The 27,533-nt window shown below is 39.3% G+C and overlaps 2 protein-coding genes across 5 annotated transcripts; both read right to left on the bottom strand.

The window, feature by feature from the left end:
• Positions 1–992: 992 nt before the first annotated feature.
• Positions 993–14,581, bottom strand: LOC123754291 (zinc finger CCCH domain-containing protein 10). Of its 3 annotated transcripts, XM_069326378.1 has the most exons (6): positions 14,488–14,543; positions 12,862–12,993; positions 12,402–12,647; positions 9,858–9,993; positions 7,895–8,353; positions 993–3,930 (listed from the first exon to the last, which is right to left on the bottom strand). In XM_069326378.1, coding segments are annotated over exons 2-6 (1,338 nt in total). In that variant the 5' UTR covers positions 12,864–12,993; positions 14,488–14,543; the 3' UTR covers positions 993–3,435. The 3 variants fall into 3 exon arrangements, with proteins under 3 accessions (XP_069182479.1, XP_045592495.1, XP_045592493.1); XM_045736539.2 differs by lacking the exon at positions 12,862–12,993 and having other exon boundaries at positions 14,488–14,581; XM_045736537.2 differs by lacking the exon at positions 12,862–12,993 and having other exon boundaries at positions 14,391–14,520.
• A 2,141-nt stretch (positions 14,582–16,722) lies between these two features.
• LOC123754216 (uncharacterized) lies at positions 16,723–22,983 on the bottom strand. Of its 2 annotated transcripts, XM_045736420.2 has the most exons (6): positions 22,722–22,983; positions 22,000–22,123; positions 19,631–21,214; positions 18,607–18,658; positions 17,664–17,889; positions 16,723–17,003 (listed from the first exon to the last, which is right to left on the bottom strand). In XM_045736420.2, the coding sequence occupies exons 1-6, from the start codon at positions 22,833–22,835 to the stop codon at positions 16,866–16,868; spliced, it is 2,238 nt and encodes a 745-aa protein (XP_045592376.2). In that variant the 5' UTR covers positions 22,836–22,983; the 3' UTR covers positions 16,723–16,865. The 2 variants fall into 2 exon arrangements, with proteins under 2 accessions (XP_045592376.2, XP_045592375.2); XM_045736419.2 differs by lacking the exon at positions 16,723–17,003 and having other exon boundaries at positions 17,010–17,889.
• Between the last annotated feature and the right edge of the window lie 4,550 nt (positions 22,984–27,533).

Genomic DNA, 27,533 nt, shown 5'->3' with positions numbered 1-27,533 from the left:
AGTCGGGAATAATATAGTAAAAGATTATACATATTAAAAAATATTCATTTATCTGTTAACTTTATCATTGACAGTATACATGTGATAGAGAAAAGAGCACTACTACACTCCAGTAGCCATCCATAGCAGCAATTTACCATTTCATAAGACCAGGTGTACAGTGCTCTTCATGGATTGTTGTATACAATACAGTGTAACCTTGCTTGGGCGTATTAATTGGGATCACACCTATTCCAGCTCTCTGAGAATTACTTCAAATGTTTGCCATTTACTCCAAATTTAATTTGTATTACTTACCAAAAGTGATAGAACACATCTTTGTGCATATAGAAAAACATATAAATAACACATTAAAAGTATAGTGGAGTAAAAAACAGAAAGCTAAAAAGAGTAATACAAAAATACTTTGTACAGTACTTAGGATATAACCAGGTTAGCTCTTGTTAATCTTTGTAGATATAAACCACTTAAAAACAGCCTCATACTTTATTGAGAAATGGTAACTTGGAGCTATTGCCACCAATTCTCCTTCACTTGGCACTGAATTCCAAAATCTGAATTTTAGGGCACCATTACATCAGAAATTGCACTAGTGCTGATACTATGCTCCTATATCAACTTCCTCTTGCTCCAGTTTACTCATTTCTCTAAATTAAATTAATATGACTACTTTTTTAGATAATCACCTCATCACCTATCAAACAATGAAATATTGAAAGAAAACGAATAAGAAATCTTTGAGTAACGCGATGTTATGCCACATGATCACAGAATAAAGACACATGTCCGAGACAAATCAAGTTAAAACCAAAATTTAAATTTTTTTTTTTAGGAAATACAGTAACATCATTATCTGCCAATCTCGGGAAAATTAACAAAAATATTCTCCCATCTTTACTTTCGCATAATAGCATAAAATAGATGATCATTCCACAGCTACAAAGACTTTCTCAAGCCTCACCCCTTTCTAAAGCAAATGAATAACTAATCTATTTTCTTAATATTTCATACATTTAAGCTCCTCCTTTTACACCACTAGGAGTATAATTTTTTTTATTTTTATTTAATATAGTTTTGGTTACAGCAGTCCTGTGTTAGAAATACTGTATAATGATGTGTTGTGATAGGCGAGACGAGGGTGATTGTGTGAGGCCTGGAGCTGAGAGCAGAACTTGAGCAAGGCCAGCTCCTCAAATGGCAGACAGGAACACTGATTGCAGTGTGCCTTTCTTCTCTGTATTGCCACGTTGAGATGCTTGAAAATGAAAGCTAGCAGCTCTAGGGTTTCTTGCTGTTTTGATTAGCTTAGAACTGATTCTTCATAACATGTGCTTTTACCCTAGGCACCAAGTGTTTCTGAAGCAATAGTGACAAAATTGCAACCGTGATATAAATCTCTGTACTTACGAGACTTGCCTGATTCCTTGTGGGTGGCAGCACTACCTGGTTGTGTAAAACTGAAGTCAATATAGGTGTTAGCCATGGTTGATATGCACGTGTAGTCCCACACAAACGCCTCCCATTCTTCAAGGGGAGGCAGTGTGTGTGTGATCCCATCTGGGTGACCAACAGGCTCATCAGTTATGGGGTATTAGGTTACAGGGCTCTCTCTCTCTCTGCTGGACAACACTAGATTCCAACTCACTGAACAAGGTTACACTGTACAAATACAATCACTCCCAATAAATAAAATTTGTTATCTGAATATGAACTGGCAGCTCTCATTCTTCTAAATATTCTTGTATGTACTGTACATATTTAGTATTAATTATATTATTTAAATAGTGAATAGAAGTCCACAACAAAATAAGGGAGAATAATGTGTACTAAAAATAACACAGAGGTATTTTAACACTACGTACATAAATCTCTTGGAAAAGCAGATTAATATCTTGTGGTCAGGCTCAATAATACATTTTACAAAAATCACCAAGCATGGTTTCTGTGGCAAATTTTGTTTTGTATTACTCTCTTATGACAAGAATCATTAGACTTACCATATACTTTATGGTACTGTATATGGTAGGAAACAAGTACAAAATTACATATCATTCATAACATCAAAGCAGCATAAATAAATTACATGATTAACATTTGAAGATAGAAGAGTCCCGGAGGATTCCTGGAGCTGTACTGGGCTGATATGTATATATTAGACCGCGGCATCAGTCAATTCGATTGGAGTTCTAGCCTACTTGGTCTAAGCCTGGTTGAGGACCAGGCCGTGGGGACGCTAAGCTTCAAAATCATCTCCCTCAAAGTAAGGTACTGGGGACCACAAGCTACAACCTGACCCCCTCAGAGAGGCAGAGAGGCCCCATGTGATTGGAAGCATTCTATGTCTGCCATCTACCAGGTTAGGCACCCAGAAAGGTAGGCATCTACTGAGTCCCTAACCAGGTAAACATTTCAGCTGGTAAACATATCAGCTCGGTATAGCTCCAGGGAGCCAGAGGGACTCTCCTCAGAAAATTCTAACATTAACAAAATTAAGGTGCCATGGGGCTAAACGACCCAATAATGAAAGAAACCTTTCTGTAATATGTGTTACTAATTTCAAGTCAATAGGAAGAGGGTTTTCTCAAGACATTAAAAAAATTGCTATCTAAAATGCTTACTTTCAATAGGAGCAATATATTCTTGTTCAAACTATAGCATTTTAAGTCTCAGGTCAAAACAATTAGGTGTTCCCAAAACACTGTATTGAGCAGAAAACTGCCAGAAAAACAAATACAAAACAGAAACAAGATAAAACAAACATTATCCCCACTGGAGATACCTAACGATACAGAGATTAATAATTTGGTAGACAAAAATATTACGATCAATGATTATACTTCCAACTTTACAAATAATTTCAGAAAATGTACAATAAAAAGTATGCCAATATTAACCTGCCTTTCCAATTACAAACTATGCAATATCATTACAGTAATGTACTGTATTTCATTTTCCATGTAAATATGAATGCAACATTAACTTCTACTTCACTCTAATAATACAAAAATAACATAATATGGACAAATATTTTGATTAAATAAACGTCAAAATTAATTTTGGAATACTCCAAATTTGTTTCCAATAACTCAATAGTAGTCTGGGAAGAGTCCAAATTGTCTAGTGAATGATTACTGAACATCAAATTTACTGTAAATAGAGGCTGTGTACAATTTCAGAATGCTTTATTCTGATATATGCTAGTTATATGCAAGCACAGATAATGTGCATACAACTGCATAAGGGTCAATATCAAATTAGAATGATTCACCACTAGTTGCTAAATTTGTGAATTTATATTGATCCCTGCTGACCAGGATGACCCCAAATGGTAACATATGTTGAAGGAAGGATATGTGTTGCTACATCAGAAACTGGAACAATATTTGATGACACAACTGTTGACGACACCGTGACAGGGCCACGGCTGGCCTGGCTTCATTGGAGCTGAGGTCTAAGCCCTGGCTGTGTCATAATGGGATATGACACCAAGTGGCCAGTAGCTCCACTCATTGATATTGCTTGTGCCATGCTCTGAGCAGATGGTGGAGCCATGGAAGGGGTCATGGAAGTGGCTGGAGCAATCTGCGGATTAAGAGACACAGTGGACACCTGCGCAAGAGAGACCTGAACACCACCTACTGAGCCTACAACTGCTGGACCAGGGGGTGCCACTCCCACTGGTTGTGACGGGGGAGCCATTGACTGAGGAGGTGCCTGCTGTGGAGCTTGCGGGGGAGGAGGAGGCCGAGGTGGGCCTGGCGGTAATGCCACTACAGAGCCATCAGAGGTTATGGGCATTGGCTGAGATAGCCGTGCAGCAGTGAGAGGCTGGACACTGGTTGCCACAGGAATAGTGGACGCTAAACTTACAGCTGGAACGGTAACTGCCGTCATACTACCACTCGCCTTGCTCAGGCGTAAGGATGTCACCTGAAAATCAAATGGAAAAAAAAAGTGAGATTCAAATGTGACCTACCAAAACATTTTAATATACACCTTTTGTTAAAAAATCCTCGGAAAATTCATATTAACTGCTTGAAATACCAACATTGAAAACCTTTACATATTACATATTATATATATATATACACAACCATTAAAGTTGACACACATGAAGGCTTCCAGAATTTTCTGTATATATTATCCATATCATCATCTTTGTTATTTCTGGCAACTAAATATTTAAGCTCATAAATTTCTCATCCAGATTCATTTTATATTACAGCTATCCTGCTACCCTTTCACATATATTACCATCATGCTTACTTCTACATTCATACTTAACTAACTCCCCAGATTTCTCAACTCTTTCATTAAATATTTGTATTAATTCTTTGATTGGCCATTATGGCTAGCTTATATACAAGACCAGCACCTGCTGCTCCATCTTTCTCGAAACATGGCACCAAGAAAGTTTTAGGCAGTGATGGGGGACAGATTGTAGCACAGCTAGTCAGCAAACAGTACTGAAATTGAATAAGTGACTTTACATTGTAATATGAATTTGGAGCTACAAATAACTATTTAAAAAAAATTATAGTAAGTAAAATTTAAGGTGTGCCCATAATTCACATCAAAATTCTTTACCACTGATGTATGTCTGTTTATTGTTCATTTTGGAGGGAAAATGCAAAAATTAATATATGTTCAGTACTTAAATTTGCATGCATTTATTTGTTAAATATATTACTGCATACAAAATGAAAATTCATAGAAATTATAAAGCATATTTCCTTTGAAATAGCTCGGAGGTCAGATGAGCAACTAACCGTGACCTACACCACACAACACACATCAATAAGAGATGAGCCCGTGACACTCTCAATTGCCAGAGTATTTTTTTCCTTACAAGTATCAGATCATTAAACTAACTGATCATATGTGGACATTCCACTGGATAAATGTACAGTCAATTATGAATACTATACAGTATTTTTTATAGATTTCAAATTATATATCCATTTGATCTACCATAGTGAATAGCTCACAAGACTATAAAATACAGTCAGAAACGGCTTTTACACCTGTCTCTAATCATGACAAGAGGAAATCTTTAAATTTAGTTAACAGTTAACTGTCTTTAACCACTGCACAGTGGACACAAAAGCTTTAAATGTGATTGAAAACTATAAAGTGAAATTCATTATGAAAATTTAAGGTAAATTTACAATGCAAGTTGAATCCAAAAGTAATAAACCAAAATCAGTGTGATTTGAATCCTACATAAATGTGAAACCATAAATGTTAAGTGGAATACAAAATGTTGGCAGCCTTAGCGCAAGTATCAGAGTAATCCCATGCAAGCTCTCCACATTTCCTCTACCCATCTTGGCACTATGACAAGTACAAAAACCTGTAGTCTTTTCTACTTTTCATTAGTGTATTACAATTTATAAGGTTCTAGAATGATTATAAATGATTATTAAATGATTTTATTATTATATGATAATGAAACATAATAACATGTGCATAAACAACCCTCAACCCCCCCCCCCCCTTTCCCTCCTTCATCTACGGTCTCCGGAAACAAAATGTTTTCCCTGTAAGACGACGAACAATGAAATGTACATTTCAAAACTTTACAAATTTGCAATAATGTAACTTCACATGCATGTGAAAGAATATACTTTGCCTTATATTCAATACATATCTCCCAGTGCCTCCAAACCTTTTCCTCCCTTATACTTAATAACAAATACAGTAGTTTCATATCACAGTACAGTATTTTAATATATATAAAAGTCAAATATAGTTCATAACCAAATAAATTTTCTCTCTGCTATTCTTAATATTTGTTACCAGCACAAATGTTAAGAGATGCTTTAGATGATCTATATTTCATTCACAATTTTGTAGCCTAAATTTATTTATTATTTCCATATGCTTCCTAAAATAACGTATGAAATACAGGCAGGATACGAGTCAAATAATGAAATTAAACAAAATGTTATGTAAATCTTACCTTCCACACATACAAGAGCAAACCTAATAATCAAGACCACACATCAGCACCCATGTCCCAATTTATACCCCAACTGCGTAGAGGAAAATTTTTTCTGATGCTTAACTGCAAGGATTCAACAAAAAATAACAACACTATTTGACAAATATATTGAAAAAAAATACCTTTTCAGCTGACTACTGTACTCAACAAACCTCTTTTCACTCTTACACTGCTCCAATCACTATTTACGATTACCTCCTGTGGACAAATTGCCATGTTATTTTTCCAATTTCATTTAACTATTTTTTTTGTCATGTGCACCACAATGTCTTTTAAACAACTGAGTAGTCTAAGGGCTAGAGAACAACAGTCAGGGCTAGCAGCTCCTGCTCTCTGCTAATTCTAATGAGAAAACCTAATTACCCAATCTAATTAACTAGTATCTTAGTGCAAATCATACAACTATTGTATCATGTTTTTCTAAAGTGAAGATGCAAGTTTTGTTTATACTGTACAGTACTGTTTGTTTTCTTATACTGTACCAGTATTGAATTATTTTGTTTGTAGGTGCAGCAAAATGCCAGATGGCCAACTATATGTGAAGTAAAAGCACCCTATATTCTGAATGATGATTTTACTTGGCTACATTCATGCTGCAGTAGTGATGTGACCATTTTTGTTTTCTTTACATTAACATCAGCCACTTGGGCTGGATGGTAGAGTGACAGATTCGCTTCATGCAGGTCGGCATTGAATCACCGACCATCCAAGTGATTGGGCACCATTCCTTTCACCCCCCCCCACCTCCATCTCAAATCTTTATCCTGATCCCTTCCAGGTGCTATAGTCGTAATGGCTTAGCGCTTTCTTCTGATAGTTCCCTTCCAGTTCTACATTAATTTTGCCCTATTAATTATAAATTTCCTCTATTTCTTCAGAAAAATTAAGAATCAGTACCATTTCTCATCATTATTATCCAATTTTCACTTTCATGGGTAGGCAGTGACTGGGAAGAAATAGGAGAGCCTTACAGAAAAAAATGGGTTAGATATTCAAACAGATTTATTCAGCCATATCATCCACAGTAGTGTTCTATCTTCTACAATAGACTAGGTGTGGAGTGATCCTTGCAAGTTACCACAATTTTGTTTAACATTTACTGATTCACTTACCATTGCCCATACTCAACATAATCAAACTACTAGTAGACGATGAGTCACAATAACATGGCTGAAGATATAATAACCAAACCACACACCAGAAGATGGAGACGATGACATTTCGGTCCATCCAAGATCATCATCAAGTTGATTGTGGACTTGGTAAGTCCACAATCTACTTAATAATGGTCTAAGATGGACCAAAATGTTGTCATCTCCTCATCTACTGGTGTGTGGTTTGGTCATCAAACTACTAGTATCTTGATACTGTATATTCACCTTACTCTTACAACTGACCAACTTTTGCACTCTACATCATTCAATAACATTTTCATTCCATTTCTTCTATTCTAACCCGTGACCGTACATGCTAATGCCAGACACTGTCTCGCATCCATACATAAGGGTAGGCACTTCCAATCTATTATGCCATCTTATAGCTACAACTCTTCTTAACCTTACAAACCTACTAAAAATGAGGGAAAGAAATGAAACCAGATTAATAAACAAAGAGATTTTCCAACATGTAAATATACTTGGGTAGTACAGAAAACAAGTCTTCAACTGTTTTCCAATTTTATTAAAAGTGGTAATTCTAGTCAAGAATAATTAGTCTTTGGCCCATACACAGACTGAAAGACCAACTTTCTTTATGGAGAATTGGAATGCCAAATCCACCATCTAATAATAGGCCTAACAACTTAGTTAAAAAACAAACCAATACATTATGTACAGAGCAATCATACATTCATCCCTGTAGGAACATCACAAATGGCACTAAGTGACTGACCTGATCCAGGAGAAACTCATTGGTTGCTCTTAGGTCTGATACTTCTTTTTTGAGTGATGCATTTTCCTTCTTCAGATTATCCATTTGCTTCCTCAACAACAGAATTTCTTCCAATCCCCTCCTATCTAGTTCCTTATCCCGTTCACGTTCTCGAAATTCTCTCAAACTGATTTCTCTTCCAAGAATGTCCCTTCCAATCTCTTCAATGGGAATAATAAACTCTCCTTCTCTTTGAAAATCTATAGGCAGCAGCTTGGGTTCCAGCCTGTGTCGTTTGGGATCTGGCGGACCTAAGTTTCCAAGCAGGTCAGGGTTGACTGAATGTTCATAATGGTTGGTGCCTTGATCAATATCCCTGTGGCTGGTTCCATAAATCTCTTGCTCGTATTCCCTCTGGGTGAGATGCCGAAACTTGCACTTGCCACCTCTTCTTCTTGAACATTCTCCCATTAGGTAATCCTGTGGAAATGAATACAGCTCAGTTCAAATATAAATAGATATGATTAAATCAACTGAAAGTGATTAAAAAAGATACTTCCAGGTTAGTATATCTCTGGATTCAAACACAGTAGTTTAATGAGTATTGGCCAATATATGCAGTACAGCCTGGTGTAAGGAGGTAAGATATTTATGAAGAGAATGCAATAAGTCAGTACGACTAAATACTGTAGTACTTGGAAGGGATATGAGGACAGGACAAGAGGACAGAGTGAAGGAACTATCCAAACCATTCGGACCATCGGAGATTGAGTGCCGACCTGCAAGAAGCGAGGCAGGTACTGTACCAACCAGTTTACAGGTAAGGACCACAGATAACCATGGTTGCGGTTTTTAAGTGATAGCTATGGAGGTTATGGTTTTAATGGTGGTGTAAAGATGTGTATACTGTTGTGGTGGTTATATTGCAATTGTTGTACTGCCATAGTGGTACTGTAGTACTGGAGAGATGAAGAGAAGACAGGAAAGGAATGAATATGAACCACACCTTATACATTTTTTACTTTAAATTTATGATTTACTTCATCTACCTACAATTTCATAAATTTGGTCTTAGTGTTTTTAAGACATTTTAGATAGTTCATGCCTGACTAAGTCTATGCTAGAAATTAATTTAGTACTGTACTTGTGCTTTATTTCATTTTTAAGAAACAAAAATTCAAAGAAACATTCAGTCAACAGTATAAGTGCATTCAACAATATCCTCCTCACTGCAGTTTGGCATCACACATTTTTAAACATCCTCACAATTCACTACAATTTTAATGTTCAGACTCATTTTTGCCTTGCTGAACTTTCTGAAATTGAGGCCATGATATGTGCATCTCCTATGCACCCAGCATTTCCTTCTCCTGTTCCATGGTAAGTTTGTCATATGTTCAGCTATTATAAATTCTTCCTGTTGCCAATGTTATGTCCTCCACTAATGTAATTTAAGGCCGATTCTGACATCATACACAAATGTGTACGCTTGTTACTTCATATAAGACATACAGAATACATACAGAAATGTATCTTGAGTAAACAAGTTTTGCTACAATATTATGTGCATTTTTTTTTCATTTGAAAACTGAATTTTCAATACCTATGTCATGAAAAGCTCTTCTAATGTACTTCTTCCAAGTACTGTACATGAAAAGTACTTCCAAGGAATTTTTCTAGCACAATGTTATTCAAACTTTTATATTCAGCATTTTTTTTTCATCACGTCATTGGCCTTTGAATGCATATCCTTTACAATGAGGAAATAACCAAGATGTGGGGGGGGGGGGGGGGGGTGGCTGACTAACATGAACTAGATACCGCATCATTTGATGGATTTTTATCAGTTTATTGTACATAAACATGAAGGGGGACACCACTGCTTTAGATATGGAAGAAGTGGTATTGACAAGGACTGTACTGTACTAACAAATATGACAAATATAGCAGGCCAAAAACATTATACTTTAACAATAACCTTTACCTTACAAATGGGAACATCACCATTAAGTGTAACATCTCCAAGCTGCCCCTTGCGAATAGCCTGGTCCAGGACATGTGGAGGAATGTCTCCCGTGCGTAAGTAGTAGTCCTCATCCTCACATGTGCAATGAATAAATCTACAGAAAAAGAAAGTTAATAATAAACAAATTATGTTAATATAACAATAAAAATGGCAATAATAATAAAATTTATCCCTTAGTATAAGAACTGCGCATATTTTTTAATTCAAGTTGATCAACAAAGATATCCCCCAGTCCACAATGTCAGGTACAGTAAATTAATAAGGTACAGTGTAATTTATATTTGTGTATTTCATTTTGACTGAATTAAATACCAGATTTGATTTTATGTCTGGTAGAGGCAGCAGTGACACTGAAGGAAGTAAGAGGAGGAAGATACTATCAATTGATTAAGTTGGAATGGAATATAAAATTTGAGCAATTGTACACTTATATGCATGCAAAGAAGTGTGGCATTGACACACTCCTTGGTGTCAAAGGAGATGATGATGGTGATTGGAGTTATTTAAGGGTTAAGAAAGCAAATGGCCAAGATAATGAAGTTGGCAGCTAACAGGAATATTGTTGGAGTATGAAGTGGGAATAGGAAGACACTCAAGGCTGCTAAATGAGGACACTACCAAAATGCACCACACATCTGGTGATAGGAGAGGAACAGGGCATGGTGATAAGAGAGGGCATTTGAGAAATTAATTACAGATGACAAATTTATCTAAAAATAAAGTCTACTCTCATTTTGTTATCTATATTCATTCATGGCTGGATTAGACAGTTTAAGCCAAATGAAGCCATAAGAGGAAGTAGAATTGTGTGAGAAGCCATTAAGAGAAAAATTTCAAAAAAATGTCATTGGTACTGTACATACAAGTTACATTTATACCAAATTTATTATGCTGGTGAGACTGAATTTTACTGGAGAGGATCATCAAGTATGACATTGGCTACTGGGTTATAAAGTTAGAACAGAAAGACTTTTGGTTTGGTATGTGCTAATGCAGATAATTCTAATAGGGCAAAGAGCAAAATTGTAGGAAAGGCTACAAGGCCTTTCTACAACTACAAAATTGCCTACAAAGCCTTTCAGCAGTCTATTATCATTCTAAGAATGTTAGGTCCACGTGAAAGATATTTTTGACAAATTTAATATTTTTTAACCCTTACACTGCTGTAATCACAATCTGCAATGTCTTCCTGTACTGCAGTCACCATATGCAATTTTTCCCATTTGATTTGTTAACTAATTTTAGATGTGCTCACCTCATTGTAGTACTTTTAAATACAGTAGCTGCACAGTTTAGGGGTTAATAGGAGTCAAAGAATACTATATGTAACTTAGAAAGCAAATATTCAAAATATTTTTTATTTTAACTCAAATATGAAAATATTTTTTATTTTAGATAATGGCCATTGCTCACATTGTTCACCCAGATATTGACTGCCTGTCAACAGGACCACCTGACAATAGGACAACCTCTCTGATCTAACCCATGGATCAAGTAGAATACAGGTCACTCTCTGAGTGTCCTTGATTTGTTTGTCTGTCTTGTAAAAGTTTATTCAAAAGATTTTATTAAGCACAGACTCATCACCAGACATTTAGCTATTTCACAGAGTTCAATATTCTGTATCCATCCCAGTTAAGGACAGGAAGACAGCAGACTTGTATACCCAAGAGATACTAGCTTTGGCACAAACAGTGAATATTAAGTCTCATGCAAGGTTGCTGGTCTTTCTCAATCAGAAGGTTTTGATAAGAAGAGGTTAGGGCCTCAATCAAGCCTACTGTTTGCCTAAAAGGTGCTTTCTGGAGGAGGTTTTTGTGAAAATATTCATTCATTTCTTATATTCCTAGTAAGAAATTCAACTAAGCAAATGTTCAGGAAACTTGAATGGGAATGGGTCCCATATGATTTGGATAATCAAGCACAGACAGTTCTTGTTTTCCCCTTTAATGATACTGTACTGCTGGCTGTCCTTAGAAAGTTGAAAGGTTTCACAAGTCACGAAATCTTATTGGCTAAGCTTTGGGCTACCCAGCTGGGATTGTTTCCCCTTCTAGTCCAGTGTCCCATTCTGGTCCATGTATCCAATCCCATATAAAATTCAATTACAGTATAGTATATGTACTGCATAGTTAGACAGGGTCTGGGTCATGGTGCTGACACCTGGTGGTGGCTGGATCAATACAAGCTTTTTTTTTTTTGTGATAGGTTAGTTGAAGCCTATTATTAATTGTTCGAATGCATTACATCAATGGGGCTCTGAATGGCTTGTACTTGTCAACAGACTTATAGAGTAAACTGATTCTGACTGAATTCATGTCGTCTCCAATGACACCAGCACTAAATGGTCATCAATAAACTTCCCTAAATGTCCAATGATCCTACGAAGGCACAGTGGATCATAGTGGTATAAAAAACTTTTTACGGAAAGGATTAAAAACTTCAATAAAATAATTGTAAGATAAAAGTAAACTTGTTACTATGTGTTTACGTTTTACTTACCTACACATTGGACGCGAACAATGTCCATTCTGGTAATCATGGCAAAATGTCAAATCAGCCTTAACTTGAGTTAATCCTTGAGGGCCTTGATCACCATCATCGGGATGACGAAACTTGCACCGTTTCCCACGACGACAAACATTGCGTAAGAAGTCTCGGCAAATGTTATCATCATCTCCAGTCCCACCCCCATTTCCCTCATCCTTAGCGTGACCATTCATTGCCTCAACCATTTCATGATGCTGCCTGAAAATAAATCTTGTATAAAATTAAAACATAATATCACTTATCATATTATTGGCATTATAAAGATGACCCTTTAAAATTCTCGGTGCAAAGCATTTCTTAAAAAAAACAGCTTGATCAATCATGTTATTACCAAACAAGCCTGACCCCTACAGCCAGGCTTGGGAAGCAGAAGAATTTTTGAAACACACTTCAGATAAATACAGTACTGTACATTTTTAGGGGGTTCCAGTAGTACACTACAGTCAGGTTCGTTCTCGACACACAATCAAGAATTCCGGGTTTGAATCCTGAGCGGCACAGAAATGGTTGAGCACGTTTCCTTTCACTTCATGCCCCTGTCCACCTAGCAGTAAATAGGTACCGAGGAGTTAGTCAGCTTGGTGTGGAGTTGCATCCTGGGTGGGGTCAGTAATTCGACCCATGGGAGGAAGGGAGCCTCGGTATAAGCCTAACATGTGGTGTATGAACCTGGCTTCCTGTCCCCTGACACAATGAATTATAAAATTATTTCCATTTAAGCACAGTTTTTGAAGGACTGAATGGTGCTATTGTAGGTGGGAAAAGCAAATTACACACTGATAATGCCATTTGCAGCCCATCCTCCTAAAATTAAATTACTTATAGAAACAATGTGGTTAAAGTACAAATATGTTGTGATAGACCGCGAGAAAAACTTTTGTAATACAGTACTTTGGTTTTTAGCTTGATTTTTTTCTGAAAAAAGTGGCTTACTGGGGCTCCATAACTACATATTAGTACTTTCAACCACCTAATTATAAAATGTACTATCATTTCAGGATGGGTTGACCATTCAATACCAAGGTACAATGCCTAAAAAAATACATGTTATCTAATATAAAAACAAAATGTGTGCCAAGTGATATAATATTGTAGTAATTCCTACCTAGTTAAACATAACCTAGTTAAACTTAACAAAATATAACCAACCCAACCGGGACGTATCCAATCCCACGATCGTCGTCGCCCCTAAATCAACACAACGACAACCAACCCAACCAAATCTAACCCAACATAACCCAACATAACCAAACCAAACCAAGCCCATCCTTGCATAACCAAATCCAGCCTAACTTGAAAAAATATAGTTTTAACAGACAGAAAATGAGCTGTGCACAAATTGCCTGTGTATGGATTGCCCGTACCCCAATTTTGCTTGTAACTCATTTTGTTTGTATGTACTTTTACCTAAATAAATTATTATTATTATTATTATTATTAAAAAAAGGGGAGTGATGACCTGAAACGTTTGTCCCTCGCTATTTATTCCAATTTTTATTTATATATACAAGAAATTACATTGGGTTTATGAAAGTATATAAAATTGATGTTTTTACATTCTTCCAAAGCCACTAACACACAGTGTTTTGGGCCGGTGCTTAATCTAACAGATAATTATAAGTAGGTAAATAGTATAAAACTTGTAAGAATATTAATAGGTACATTGTAGATAAATTTTAAGAATATTAATAGGTACATTGTAGGAAAATTTTAAGAATATTAACAGGTACATTGTAGTAAAATTCGAAGATTATTAATAGGTACACTGTAGCATAATTTGAAGATTATTAATAAGTACATTGTATCATAATTTAAAGATTATTAATAGGTACACTGCAGCAAAATTTGCGTTCAACATTATACTGATAAACTGTTATCTGGACACTAGTCCAGATTTGTGGTCTGGCAGAGGATACCAGTGAGTATTCACAACAACCGTACCTATTGGGCAACATGTTTTGTCGTTACCGAGTGCCTAATGTCTTGCAAACCCATTGCGTAACATTATTCAAGCAGGAAATAAGTCTTGTTTACGAACCTTGACACGCTAGTAGGAAGAGCTATTGTTTACAATATGGCGTCACCCGGCAGCCTGAGGGCTCCTGCCTATAGAGTGACGCCTCTACTCTAACAGTAAAAGTGTTATATTATATTTTTATATTATGTATTATATTATATATTATATTTTTATGTTTATATATTGAGTATTATGTTATATATATTATATTGTATAAAAGTATTATATTTATATTTATTAGTTTTATTTTGATAGCAGGCTTTCTTGTGGACATATGTTATTGAATATAATATAAATGGTGAGATCAATGATCCTTGCATAATTAAACTAAATTTCTTCACTTAAGAAGGAAATTACAAAAAATAACTCTCCAAAAAGTTAATGTTACAATTTTATTCTCGCCTGTCGCTAAGAGATGGGTTCCGTCGACCATTGTTAACATGATTAACATCAAAGGCAGAGTTCAAATGGGGAAGGGAAAGGAATTATTGGGGGATAAGCGTCAAGCCATTACGACTATATAGCACTGGGAAAGGATCAGGATAAGGATTTGGGATGGGACGGGGGTTGAAGGAATGGTGCCCATCCTCTTGGACGGTCGGGGATTGAATGCCTACTTGCATGAAGCGAGACCGTCGCTCTACCGTCCAGCCCAAGTGGTTGGGCAGAGTTCAAGTGGATGAAAGTTGAGTAGCTGGATACACACTTTAAAATGGATTGTGATGTCCTGCGTATTTTGAGATCGTGAGGCTGACAGTCCTTGAGTGAAGACATAAACAACATTTGTCTCCTTTAAGTGGTTTTGTTTAATGTTGAGAGAAGTTGCCTGTTTTTTTTGTGTGTTTTTTTTTTGCTCTTATAATATATTATTAATTCAATCTTCTGGTTGGTGTCAGTAGAGGTCACATTTTTCAAATAATGTTTTTTAGGACACTTCCATTTTGTGGGATGAGGAAAAGAAGTCCCCATAAAATATTCTAATAAGAGTGACCGATAATGTCACTCTTCGCTGTTTCGTCTGAAGTTGAATGCCGGCTCACCTTCCTTTTAATGATTTCGACATACACGTTAGAGTATCCATTACTGACTATGACCTGTCTTACCCTATCGCATTCCTGGTCAGCCTGCTTCCAACTGAAGCTGTGTGTGTGAGGCTTCAGTGTGAAATCCATCACTCCTTTCCAAGAATCTTATGTCTAGGAAAGGTCCCTCAGAGTCTCAGGTCTCTGAATCTCGTAAGTGAACCTTAGTACTGAAGTTCGCTGGTCCCTGCAGGAATGTCATCTACATAACTGCAATAGGTGCTCGATTTTAGGCCCATATCAACTAGGACTTTCTGTTTGATTGTACCCATGTAAAAATTAGCAAATATGACACCGTCACACCAAGAATGGGGCTCATATCAACCCCATCTACTTTTTTGTATGTGTAGAGACAAACTGAAGGAATGGTCCAACAAATTGCTATTAAACTTCAACTCAAGTAAATGTAAAGTAATGAAGCTTTAGGTAGAGGAATAAAATGCAATTTTTCATGTTCATTGAAATTATAATGTTCTGCATTTTTATTACATATTTGCTTATGACAGTACAGCACTATTTACAAATCTAGTTAAAAACAAAATGCATTTTTGTGTTTAAATTGCATAACCATTTATGAAGGGGTGTATCATGGAAGGATCCAATGAACTCTGGGTACAAATCACACTTTAGGAACACCTATGGGTGTGGAAAGGTTTTCCTCTACAGTATAGCAACAATACCAGGTGCTAAATCTTTCAGCAACGCCGATACGTAATCTCTAGATAGATCAAAGTGATCAGTTTTATTCATACGTGTAAATCATCGTAGTTTTTGTGTAATGCTGCGGAGCTTGAGGTCGACAAGGGTTATCAAGTCATTTAGAATGACTTACTGAAGACGAGACCCCAGTAGATGATATTGAAGAGAAAGATGATGCCGGGAATGACGACATACCTGGACCACCAGAGGGTCTTCTCCGCCTCGGGAGACGTGGGTCTCATGCTCTTCTCTATCGTTCTCCTGGGATCGAAGGGCAGCACCTGCGTCAACATCTTATTTTCCGACATGTTCACCTGGTGCTCCACCACCGTGTGTAAAACGATGATGAAGAACAGAAGAAAGATGCAAAAGAAGAACCACACGTCAACCAGCTTGACATAAGCGGTGGTGGGAAGGGCGTCGGAGGTGTTGCTGAAGAGCGTGTAGAGCACCAGTAGCGTAGTCAAGCTCACCGCCATCCTCACCTGGTGCACACACACACGCCGCGGTCAGTATGCTCCCATTAACTCTACCATGCACTCATATTATGTCGACAAAAACAGAACAACTTTCACAAGCAAGGAGTGGGGTACACGAGAGTGATATGTGTGTGTGGCGCTACAGCTCTCGTAGTCTTACGTCCATAAGAGCAACGTTGACGAAGAGTGTGGTGTAGCCGACCAGCTGTAGCATGGTGGTGGGCAGGTACACGGTCAACACAATCATCTTCCAGCGTCGCCACAGCTCAAACTCCACCTGTATCAACCATACAACTTGTGGTCACGCCAAATGTAAACTATTCCCTTCAAGTATGTTTATTGAGACAAGAACAAAATACTTCTCAAAGGAATAGAGCAGCTTAGGCTATTTCTACCCCAGCTTCTATTCCGTTTTCGAAGTGCGATGCCTCATGGCGACTGTTAAATAAAGATCACGATATTTTTGTATCACTAATTGCATACAAGTTGTCAACAAGAGTAGTATTAGGAGGTATATCCCCTTTTTGCAGTTTTGGATATAGTTTTCAATCTTAAGTTCTAAGAACTAACCCCTGGAACACGATCCCATGTGGAATGTATTTTTTATTGTGCACAGAGACGAAAAATTGTATTGTATATTTCCGTAATGTATCGTATATTTCAGTATTGTGTGCTATAGTTCAGTATTGTGTGTGTGGTATATTTCAGTGTTGTGTGTGGTGTATTTCAGTGTTATGTGGTATATTTCAGTGTTGTATGTGTGTGTGTGGTATTTTTCGTGTGGTATATATCTCTTATGTTGACCCCTTCTCTCTTTCATGTTGGCCCCCCCTCTCTCACGTGCGTGAAGACGACTGGGCGAAGTGCGTGCAGAAATGTGTTGCGTGCGGGGATATAGTATGATGATGTAGTGTGAGTGACGTATGGAGAGACGCACACGCAGCGTGCTGTAGCGGGTCTCGTTGTTGCCTCCCTCGGTGACGGTGATGGAGAAGTCAGCGAGGAGGTAGGCAGGAAGCTTGGGGTCCTCCAAGTACACCACCCGTGCCTTGTCGCCCGCGAACCTCACCAACCCTCGTCTTACAGTCAGCTGCAGCAGCAGGAAACACTGCTGGTTGTCGAACGGGTAGTAAAACACGTCGAAGGAACAGGCGAAGACGCCACTGCAAGGACAGGCAAGGTTGTTGTTACTGACTCAACTTCAGAAGCTCCACACTTTGATTCAATCTTAATAAACATGGTAAGTAATTATCAAAGAAGGCACCAAGCCGGGAAGGCTATGTAGCTAACATGGTAAACAAACATTCCACACACATTCTCTTGTGCTATTTACACTTGTAAAATCTTATTCCTAAATTCTGAACCTGATTGGAAACTCTTCCTAGATAGATGTAACAGAACCCATAAGTATCACACGAGAAATGAATATCTCTTATGTTCCCAGAGTCAGACTAAATTTGTGCAAACACTTCATGCAAAGAAAAGCACCCAGCATATGGGATTCACTCCCTAATGAATTAAAATATTGTTCAATCTATACTTTATTCAAAAGCAAAACTAAAAAGTACCTACTTTCATCCTCATAATTTTCCATCTTGTGTTAATAACTTACACTGTATCTTGTGCTACACACTCGCCCAATTTAGTACTTAAGACATGCAACTTCCTCAGTAAAATCTGCTCTATCAATTTATAATGTAGTTATTATGTTTAAATCAAATTCCGTTACAATGTACCTATTATTACATTTATTGTTAGCTTAAGGACTTGCCCGAAACGCTATGCGTGTGAGTACCTTTCAAGAATATACCACTCACCAATGTATCTACTCAACCTTCTTGTATATACATAAATAAATAAGTTGAGCAAGGACATTTTACCTGTAGTGGAGCTGCTGCACGATCATGGCCGCCTTGCCGTCATACACGGTGTCTGTCAAATAAAATTGTAGCTAAAAATCAATATATAATTTCATGAAAATGAGTAAATGTTTAGCAAGCAGTAAGGATGTTGTAAGAAATATAAGATATGGTTGAGTATTTTGTTTATGAGATGAGAATCGTGGGTTATCATCTGGCAGCCGTCCTCAGATCAAGTCCATTCCATCCAGCAGTCGACCCTAAAGACGCATTCAACAATTTTAACATGTTCATTCAAAATAGGATTTTTCTCAAATATAAATTAATATTATATATTAGCATACTGTACATATTTAGGCATTGGTTAGCTTAGGTGTTTAGATTCCGTTGGCGATTATTTGTATTTGTAATACGTGGGGTGAAGCATTTACAGCGGTGTGGTTCAAACAAAATTCGTCAGCGAAGCGCTTGTTCGAGAAGTGTTCGAAAAATCAATTGTATGTCGCGTGTAAACCGTTTTCTATTCATGAACAGGGATTGGCGGGTGCATGGAATGGACTTTGTCCTTTATTTATGAGGACGGGCTGCATCTGGGATCGCTGCGTCAGTAACTTGTGTACGAATTTGGAACGTTGATGAGAGCAATTGCAAGAAAATCTAGTTTAACTGAATATATGTACTCTTAACTGAAAAATGATATATAAACACAACGATTTATATAACAGTTGGACGGGAGACATCTCCCGTCACGCAGGGTGCAGTCGCACCTCCACAGATCTCCAGTATCATTTATTAATACTGGTAATGGCTCAAAAGGGCCACCACTTACGGGCTATTCATGCCCGTGCCACCTTTTGGGTGACTTAATCTTTAGCAATCAATCTATAACAGTTCATTTTAAAGTTACTAGGATTGTGTGAGGAGCTTGGATCGACGAAGGATTGTGTGTGTAACAGAGTTGTTACATTCTTGTACAAGAGTGGAAGATTTAGGAACATGGAAGGAACAGTGGAGTGGAAGGAACAGGAAAGATTTACTTGCTTACCCATCCTGACGTTGTTGTAGTCTGGTGGGAGAGGGTCGCCGGTTTTGTCAAGGGCAACATCTTCAGATAGCATCTTGATGTTACCGTCGTACACGTTTGGAAAGTTGAGCTTGGGTTTCCAAACTCTGTCTCTGTCCGCCTCCGATAGTTTGTTCCACTCTAACGTTTCTCCAAGGTTCTGGTACTTGATTCTGGGATCATTCCACCTGGTTTCCACCGTAAACTCCACGTTGATGACGCGTCTCACGTCGCTGATCTCCATGAAGCGGAGGATCTCAACAGTGGAGTCTAGGAAGATAGCGAGACCTTCTGTCTCATTGTCCGGTGGCCGCTCCGACCGGTAACCCTTCGGCAGGATGATAAGTTGACAGTCATCTTCATCAGACAGGTCAATACAGTCGTCCTTAGCATTGCACCGACGTACTTTTGGTATACAGTCACCATTGGCACAAGTAAATTCGTCATTGTTACAAATAGAGAAGCTCAGCTGCAATTTTGTTCCTATTAGGTAGTTGCACATGGACCTTTGGAGCACCCAAATATGTCGTCCAATCGGATAAGAGTTTTTCGATGGAACTTGTAAGGTAGCGACGACTTCCCCCGTAGTAGTGTCAAACATCTCCCAAGTGTAGGCGTCCTTCTTGTACACCATGAAGCCGTAGTACCCATGGAGGTACGGTTTCTCTTCCTTGTACCCCAGTACCTCATAGTAAGTTTCCGCTTCGTCAGAGAAACAAAAGCCCCTCAGGCGAAGAGGTGAAGTGCGGTTTACTTCACAGGGAACACAGGCGGGCCACTTGATAACACACGACGTGTCCACCCATAACCCGTTGGGCAGAAACATTAACATGCAGTTCTCACCCGTTCCACCGTTGGGTTCATTGAGTTCAAATTGGGTTTGAGCAATCGAGTTGTCGGTAAACTTTCTCCATACGTCTTCCACGTCCTCATCAGTCACTCCAATCCACAAATGATAATTAGAGAGGCAGCTTTCGGCAAAGCGAAGAGACTCTCGATGAAGTACGACATTTTCCTCGCGGTTATTTGGTGTATACATCTCGTAACCTATTCTCTTGCAGGTTTTCCGCGACTCTGCCATTTCCTGTGCCTCCGGAAAGATCACATACTCGACCGCTTTCTGACAGAAGTACTCCGGCTTTACTAGTTCCACTGTGGCGCCCCCGAGCAACTCGACGTCTTCTCTGTCGGTGGAGAAAATATTCCCAAGAGGAGCCTTGGTGCACGACGCTTGCACTTTCACCTCCTCCGCTGTGAGCGACCTATTCCAGATGTTGACCTGAGAAATATGGCCGCGGAAGCTCTGGTCAGTGTCGTAGGCCCCTGCCAACAGATCTTGTTCCTGTCCTATGGTGATGATGCCCTTGAGAGGGAGGGGGACCTTGTGCGGAACGCTGAAGGGGCCACAGGCTGCCAGTTTACCTGCGATGTAGGCGCGATACTCTCCGTGGTGGAAGTTGTGGCAATAGTGGCTCCACTGGTGCAGCCCGATGTCATTGGTCATGTTGAGGAAGCCATACTGACGCACCCCGTTGTAGTAGAAGCCGTGATGCTCGCCGCGTCTGTCTGTGAATGTGGTTACAAAGGGTGGAAGTGACCACGATTAAGGCAGCGTCTGGGATGCTCTCGGACGCAGATTCGAATCCTCGTCACGGATTTGTTCAAAGGGTGGAAGTGTTATCTATATGTGAATACAGAAGATGCAAATTTAGACAATGATATTTGAGTTAGGGTGGGCGTTAGGCCAATCTAGATAATTCGCGAAACTTTAGGATTCTTTTACAGAAGATTTGAAACCCCGGCCCTCACCCTAGGACCGGGCGAGGACGTGTCCCCCAACACCCGTCCAGTTACTGGCCAGACACATCGGTGTTATAATCTGACTGAACGAATGATGAACATCATCAAATTATGTTACAATGTACCTGTTGATAATCCTCAAATTTTACTATAATGTATCTACTAATCTACTTCAAATTTTCTTACATTATACATGTTAACATTTTTCAATTTTGCTAGAAAATTCCTACTTAAAATTATCTCTTAGATTAAGGACCTGCCCGAAACGCTATGCGTAATAATGGCTATACAAGAATGTAAAAATATCATTGTTATGTACTTTCATAAACCCAATATACCCTCTTGTATATATATATAAATAAATAAATAAATCGTCCACAAATGAAGTAAAGACGGACGTAGGGAGAGAGAGAGAGAGGGACCATTAGACGTAGGAGGAAGAAGGGGTGAAGGAATAGGAGGGAGAGAGGGAGGGAGGGACGGAAGATAGGAATGGAGCAATGGAGAATATGAATGGAACGGAGGAAGGGAGTAGGGAGAGAGAAACTCACACATGTGAAGGACGTCGTTATCTTGGTCAGAGGTGGCGATGGAGATGTGGCTCTCGTAGCTCATGAGGACGACGGGCCGAGCCCTCAGGCACACTGTTACCTCTGGGAACTCCGACACTTGCCCCTGGAACACCACTCCACGCAGTTACAGCACCGCTCCTGTGCCAGGTAAGTCCACTACGGGCTCAAAATAGCCCGTGCTAATTGGAACTTTTTTTCCGAGTAGCTGAATCTACAACAACAACAACAACAAACCACTTCACGTGTCACACAGGTTCGCACGGAAGACACTACACAACCACTAATGACAGCCACAGTACAACCCAGTTAAGGGAGCAGCAATTTCAAGACACATAGCTGCAAAAGTTAAACAGACCGAAGCTGTTTAACCATGCGCGGAGGAAAGCAACATATTATGTGATCAGGTACACTGCTAAGACAAGGGGATAGTCTAACAGAAAGTGACAAGAAGGTGTGTGAGAAGCTCAATTAGGGGTTCCAGGAGGTCTACAAAACAGAACCAGATTGGAGACAGGGTGGGTGACAGGGATCTGTCTGAGATCTGTTAGACAGGCGCAATAATAACACCGTAGCTGTATGGTGTTATTATTGCGCCTATGGATGATGGATGCCTACTAGTACTATAGCTGTATTACCACCATTAAGAACTCTCCAAACACTGATAAAAGGTGACAACAACAGGAGGTCTGTCCTACACACACCTCCTTGAAGTGGTTGGTGAGGTTGTAGCGGATAAGGACGTCATCCCGGGGCGGGGCCCACATGTCCAGCTGCATGGCGAACACCTTCACCTGGTCCGGGCGGCCGTCACTCATCCCGCCCTCACCCGCGCCTCCACCTGCTCCTCAGTACGTATTGTGTATACATTGTACATACAACATAGGAACATATAAGGGATATGTACACCTCTGGGTGTACATATACCCCTGTACACTCAGAGGTTTACCCCAAGAAGAAGGGGGTTTTCTGAATCACTGACAAATTAATGCTCTAAATCTAAATTATAAAGTAAATAATTATAATGATTAGAGTTATATTAGTAATATTTACTTTTATGTAAATAATGTACTGAAATTTTGTGTAAATTAAGTCAATTTAAAAATAAAAATATTGATTGAGTTTTTTTAATTTGAGGGGAGCTACCCCGTGGTGAGGTGAGGCGAGGCCCCTCACACGACAGGTCAAGCGACGCCTCACCTGTTAATACCAGCAGAATGGTGGCGGCCTCGACCAGCCTCATCACTCCCTTCAAACTGGACCATGACATGTTCACTTTCAAGAATTTAAAACTTTTCAATAAATATATATATAATGCTGAAAACCCTGGCTTTCCCTGTTCTCGTATCCTGGCAATATAAACCTCCCTGAGAGATGTAGCAGGAAGGTCCTCCACGGTATTGTGCTAGAGGAGAGAGCAACGTGGGCTCTGACCGCTCCACCCGGCATATCCTCTCGCAATGGCCCACAACCTATGCCAGCGATCTGAAAAATCCATTTCCTGATGCCATGCTGCGAGGTCCACGTGACATTAAACGTCCACCAGACGTCTGTGGCCGGTAGCTAATCTACCAATAAGTGTGTAAAGTTTGTGAGCAGGAACTCGGTTGTGATCTCACACATTACATTATTGAATGTCCTGTCAGTAGACCCTTCAGACCTGCCGGTATGAGAGTTTTGAAAATACTTTATTCACTCGTGTTCTTGAGGATATCCTCATAATGTATAATATATAATTGATACCATGTTGATAACCAATGGTATCAGCATATGCCCCTGTTACCTAGCAGTAAATAGGTACCTGGCAGTTAGTCAGCTGTCACGGGCTGCTTCCTGGGGGTGGAGGCCTGGTTGAGGACCGGGCCGCGAGGACACTAAGCCTCGAAATCATCTCAAGATAACCTCAAGATAGACTCCACCAGGGATCGAACCCGGAACCTCAGGACTACGAATCCGAAGCGCTGTCCATTCAGCTGTCAGGTGTCAATGACATTTTCGTCATTGTCGAAAAGATAAAAAAAAAAAGAAAACGAGAGAACTAGATGATAAAATCAATTGGACCAGACTTAATCTCACCATAGTTGCTCAAGGTAGCTGCACTGAAATATACTTAACTTACTTACCTTTAAGTAAGTAATTATCAAAAGAAGGCACCACACCAGAGACTGCTATGCAGCACCGTAAAATGTGCGGGATATTCAAAAGGCGCTAAATATCACTAAGGATGCCAAAACGAGAACACAAACATATAAGGCAAACGATATTAAGTACCTTTAAAAGTAATCATGTTATTCGACAAAAGGACGTGTGATGACCAAAGCCTAGCAATACTGGTTTATTGATATTGTTCGTTTTATTTTATTATACAGTATTTCGATAGCAAGTAGTCTTGATATTACAGTCAAACAGCCGAAGATATAAATATAGTTATCACAGCCGGATCAGCAAGAGATGAAAGGATTATTCCAAAGATTGTGAAATTTCGAAAACACGTGTATGTATATTGATCTGCTTCTAATGCGTTTGGCTGGGTGCGAACATGCCCTATTTACACATTCTCAACTGCCATAATTCACTTAGTAAATCGTCATGCACGTCAACCGCAGCTCTAAATTATGTAAAATATTCATGAAATCATGAAAGTTCGCTAAAATGTGCGGTATGCACTTGGAAGGCTGACAGCCACTACCCACACACTGCTGTGTGCACACTACACCAACTCGTGCCTACACGTACAGTTTTGGACAGCACCGCTCCTATGCCAGGTAAGTCCACCACGGGCTCACCATAGCCCGTGCTACTTGGAACTTGTTTCGAGTAGCTGAATCTATAACAACAACGTACAGTTTAACATACTAGAATGATCATCACAGTCATACTAGACTTATTCATACTAGAATGACCTTCCATTTCCAGTGCTGCTCAAAAAATACACTATGATCACTGAAATTTCACGATGGCTATTATGACGTTTGATCAAAAGAAATAGATTTTGAATTTACTAAAATGTTCAACTGGCTAATAATATTAACCTATAGCAGATGTATTCTTGTCGACTATTCAATTTATCAAATACAAAATGAACATCTAAAATTTTAAAAGATAGCGCATCAACATACAATCCTCATTGATATTAATGAAATTGTAAGGTATCATGTACAGTAATATATTGGGTACTAATATATAGTACAGTAATATATCCAGACTCAATCATGAATCCCAGGTTCAAATCCTGGGCGAGACAGAAACGGTTGGGCACGTTTTTATCACCTACAAGCACCTAGCAGTAAGGTACCATGGAGTTAAGTCAACTGTTATGGGGTTGCATCCTGGGAAGGGTCAGTAGTTGACCTTGAGGAACCTCGGGCCGATTCACGACAGCACTTACGAACCTAGCTGTACATCTTATCTCAATCTTTGGCGGCCTTGTTTTCAATTATTAAACAGTTAATGAGCTCCGAAGCATCAGGAGGCTGTTTATAACAATAACAACAGTTGACTGGCAAGTTTTCATGCTTGTAAACTGTTTAATAAATGTAACCAAAGCCGTCAAAGATTGAGGAAAGATGTAAACGTTCGTAAGTGCTTGCGTAAGTACTTTCGTGAATCTGACCCGAGGATATTAGCCTATCATAAGACCTCTTCTAATCTGCGGATGATGAATCACAACAACGTGGCTGAAGATATGAGGACGGAGAGAAAAGGTCGTCGTCTCCTCATCTTGTGTGGTTTGGTCGTCATCAAGTTCAAGTATGTTTATTGAGACAAGAAATAAATACATCTTAAAAGGGAAAGCGTAGCTTAGGCTATTTCTACCCCCCAGAAGGTCATCTTAATGTCCTTGACACTCTTACTCGGCTTAAAAGCATCTCATCGAGAAACATCTACTTACTAAATTAGCATTACAATATTATAACCATTTATGCCATGCTATAAAGAAATACATGCAAGCAGTTAAAAGAAACCTTTAGAAATATTGCAAATAATGTACAGCGTAGCTTTAGCGAATTATACAGTAGTTTAGATAGCTTCTGGAGGTAATACAGCATTTGGGACAATTATTAGATAAAGTACAAGTAGATAGTATGGCTACTGTAGAGGGATCGTACAATCCATATTAATTGTGGTCAGCTGCTACGGGCTGCTTCCTGGGCATGTGTAACAAAAAGGCCCTGGTCAAGGACCAGGCCGCGAGGATGCTAAGCCCCGAAATCATCTCAAGATAACATAAATAAAACTGGTATTACGGAACGAATTATTTAACCCTGCGCCAGAACAGAAATATTTATTTTTGATTGAAGTGGCGAGGAATTATGAATTATTCAGTACAGTCCGATAGTCAATGACGCGCTATTTAACGTTCGTCTGCTCAAATTTTCTGTCGACGCGGGCTCGAGGCTGTGACCTATTTCTTCACGTAAATATTCTATATGATATAATCAATATTGCTCCTAACATTTTCCATATAGTATAATTTAGACAACTGTATTGTTATTCCAGTGTCAGTGGTTTACGGTACTGTTTCTGACTGGTTTACGTCGCTGGTCCTGAGTGCTTTACTTCAGTTTCTGAGTGATCCTTTACCTCATCACCAGATGCTTGTCACTCCCCCAGGCTGACCTACTATCTTAGATGTTCGCCATCGTTCAATAATATTAAATTAGAAGAGTACGACAGCTTGCTGAAATCAATGTTAGAAAAAGCCCTCAACCTTTCTCTCAGCGACTCTGTGGAAACAAGCCGCCCTTCCTGTCAGACTCGGGGGCCTCGGCGTTCGCACAGCAACACAAATTGCTGTACCAGCGTTCCTGTCCTCTTCAGGGGCATCTGACAACCTGGTGAAGGAAATCCTACCCAATTACCTAGGTCAACAGGCAGGTGTACAAGATCCCAGCTTTACAGACTGCACCATCAAATGGGTCTCAACCAGCACTCCAAACACCACCTGAACCTAACAATCAATCCAGCTGGGATCGCCCCATTATAGAGCCAGCAGCTGCAACAAAACCACATGACACTGCCCGACTTAAGAACTGTAGCAGCTCAATATGCAGGTGACTTCGTATTAGCAGCCCCAATGTCAGCAACCGGCACACGTCTCACACTGTAGGCCCTTCGCCTTGCTGCCCCAATCCACACCGAATATAGGCGTATTTGCGGCGAGGCAGTGGCTGATAGGTACAGCCGGCATGGCCTGCTCTGCCAAATCATAGGAGGATGGCATGCAAGACACAGTGAGTTAAATTACATTATTAAGAGGAGCCTTACCGCAGCCTGTTGTCCAGCAGAAAGAACCTGCTTACCTAATGCCCCGCAACTCTGACGGGCCTGTCAGTCGCCCAGAAGGGATCACAGTGAACCCCTGGAAGAATGGTAGACAGTTGGTGTGGGACACGTGCATTTTAACTTTTAGTCAACACCCATGTTGACTTCAGTGTTGCACACACAGATGGTGCTGCCAATCACAAGGAAGCAGCCAAGTCTCGTAAAAAATGGGATCACCACTACAAATTTTT

Source organism: Procambarus clarkii, chromosome 18 (genome assembly GCF_040958095.1).
Source record: "Procambarus clarkii isolate CNS0578487 chromosome 18, FALCON_Pclarkii_2.0, whole genome shotgun sequence".
In the NCBI taxonomy this organism is placed as follows: Eukaryota; Metazoa; Arthropoda; class Malacostraca; order Decapoda; family Cambaridae; genus Procambarus; species Procambarus clarkii.
This window is presented reverse-complemented; position numbering and strand designations above follow the sequence as displayed.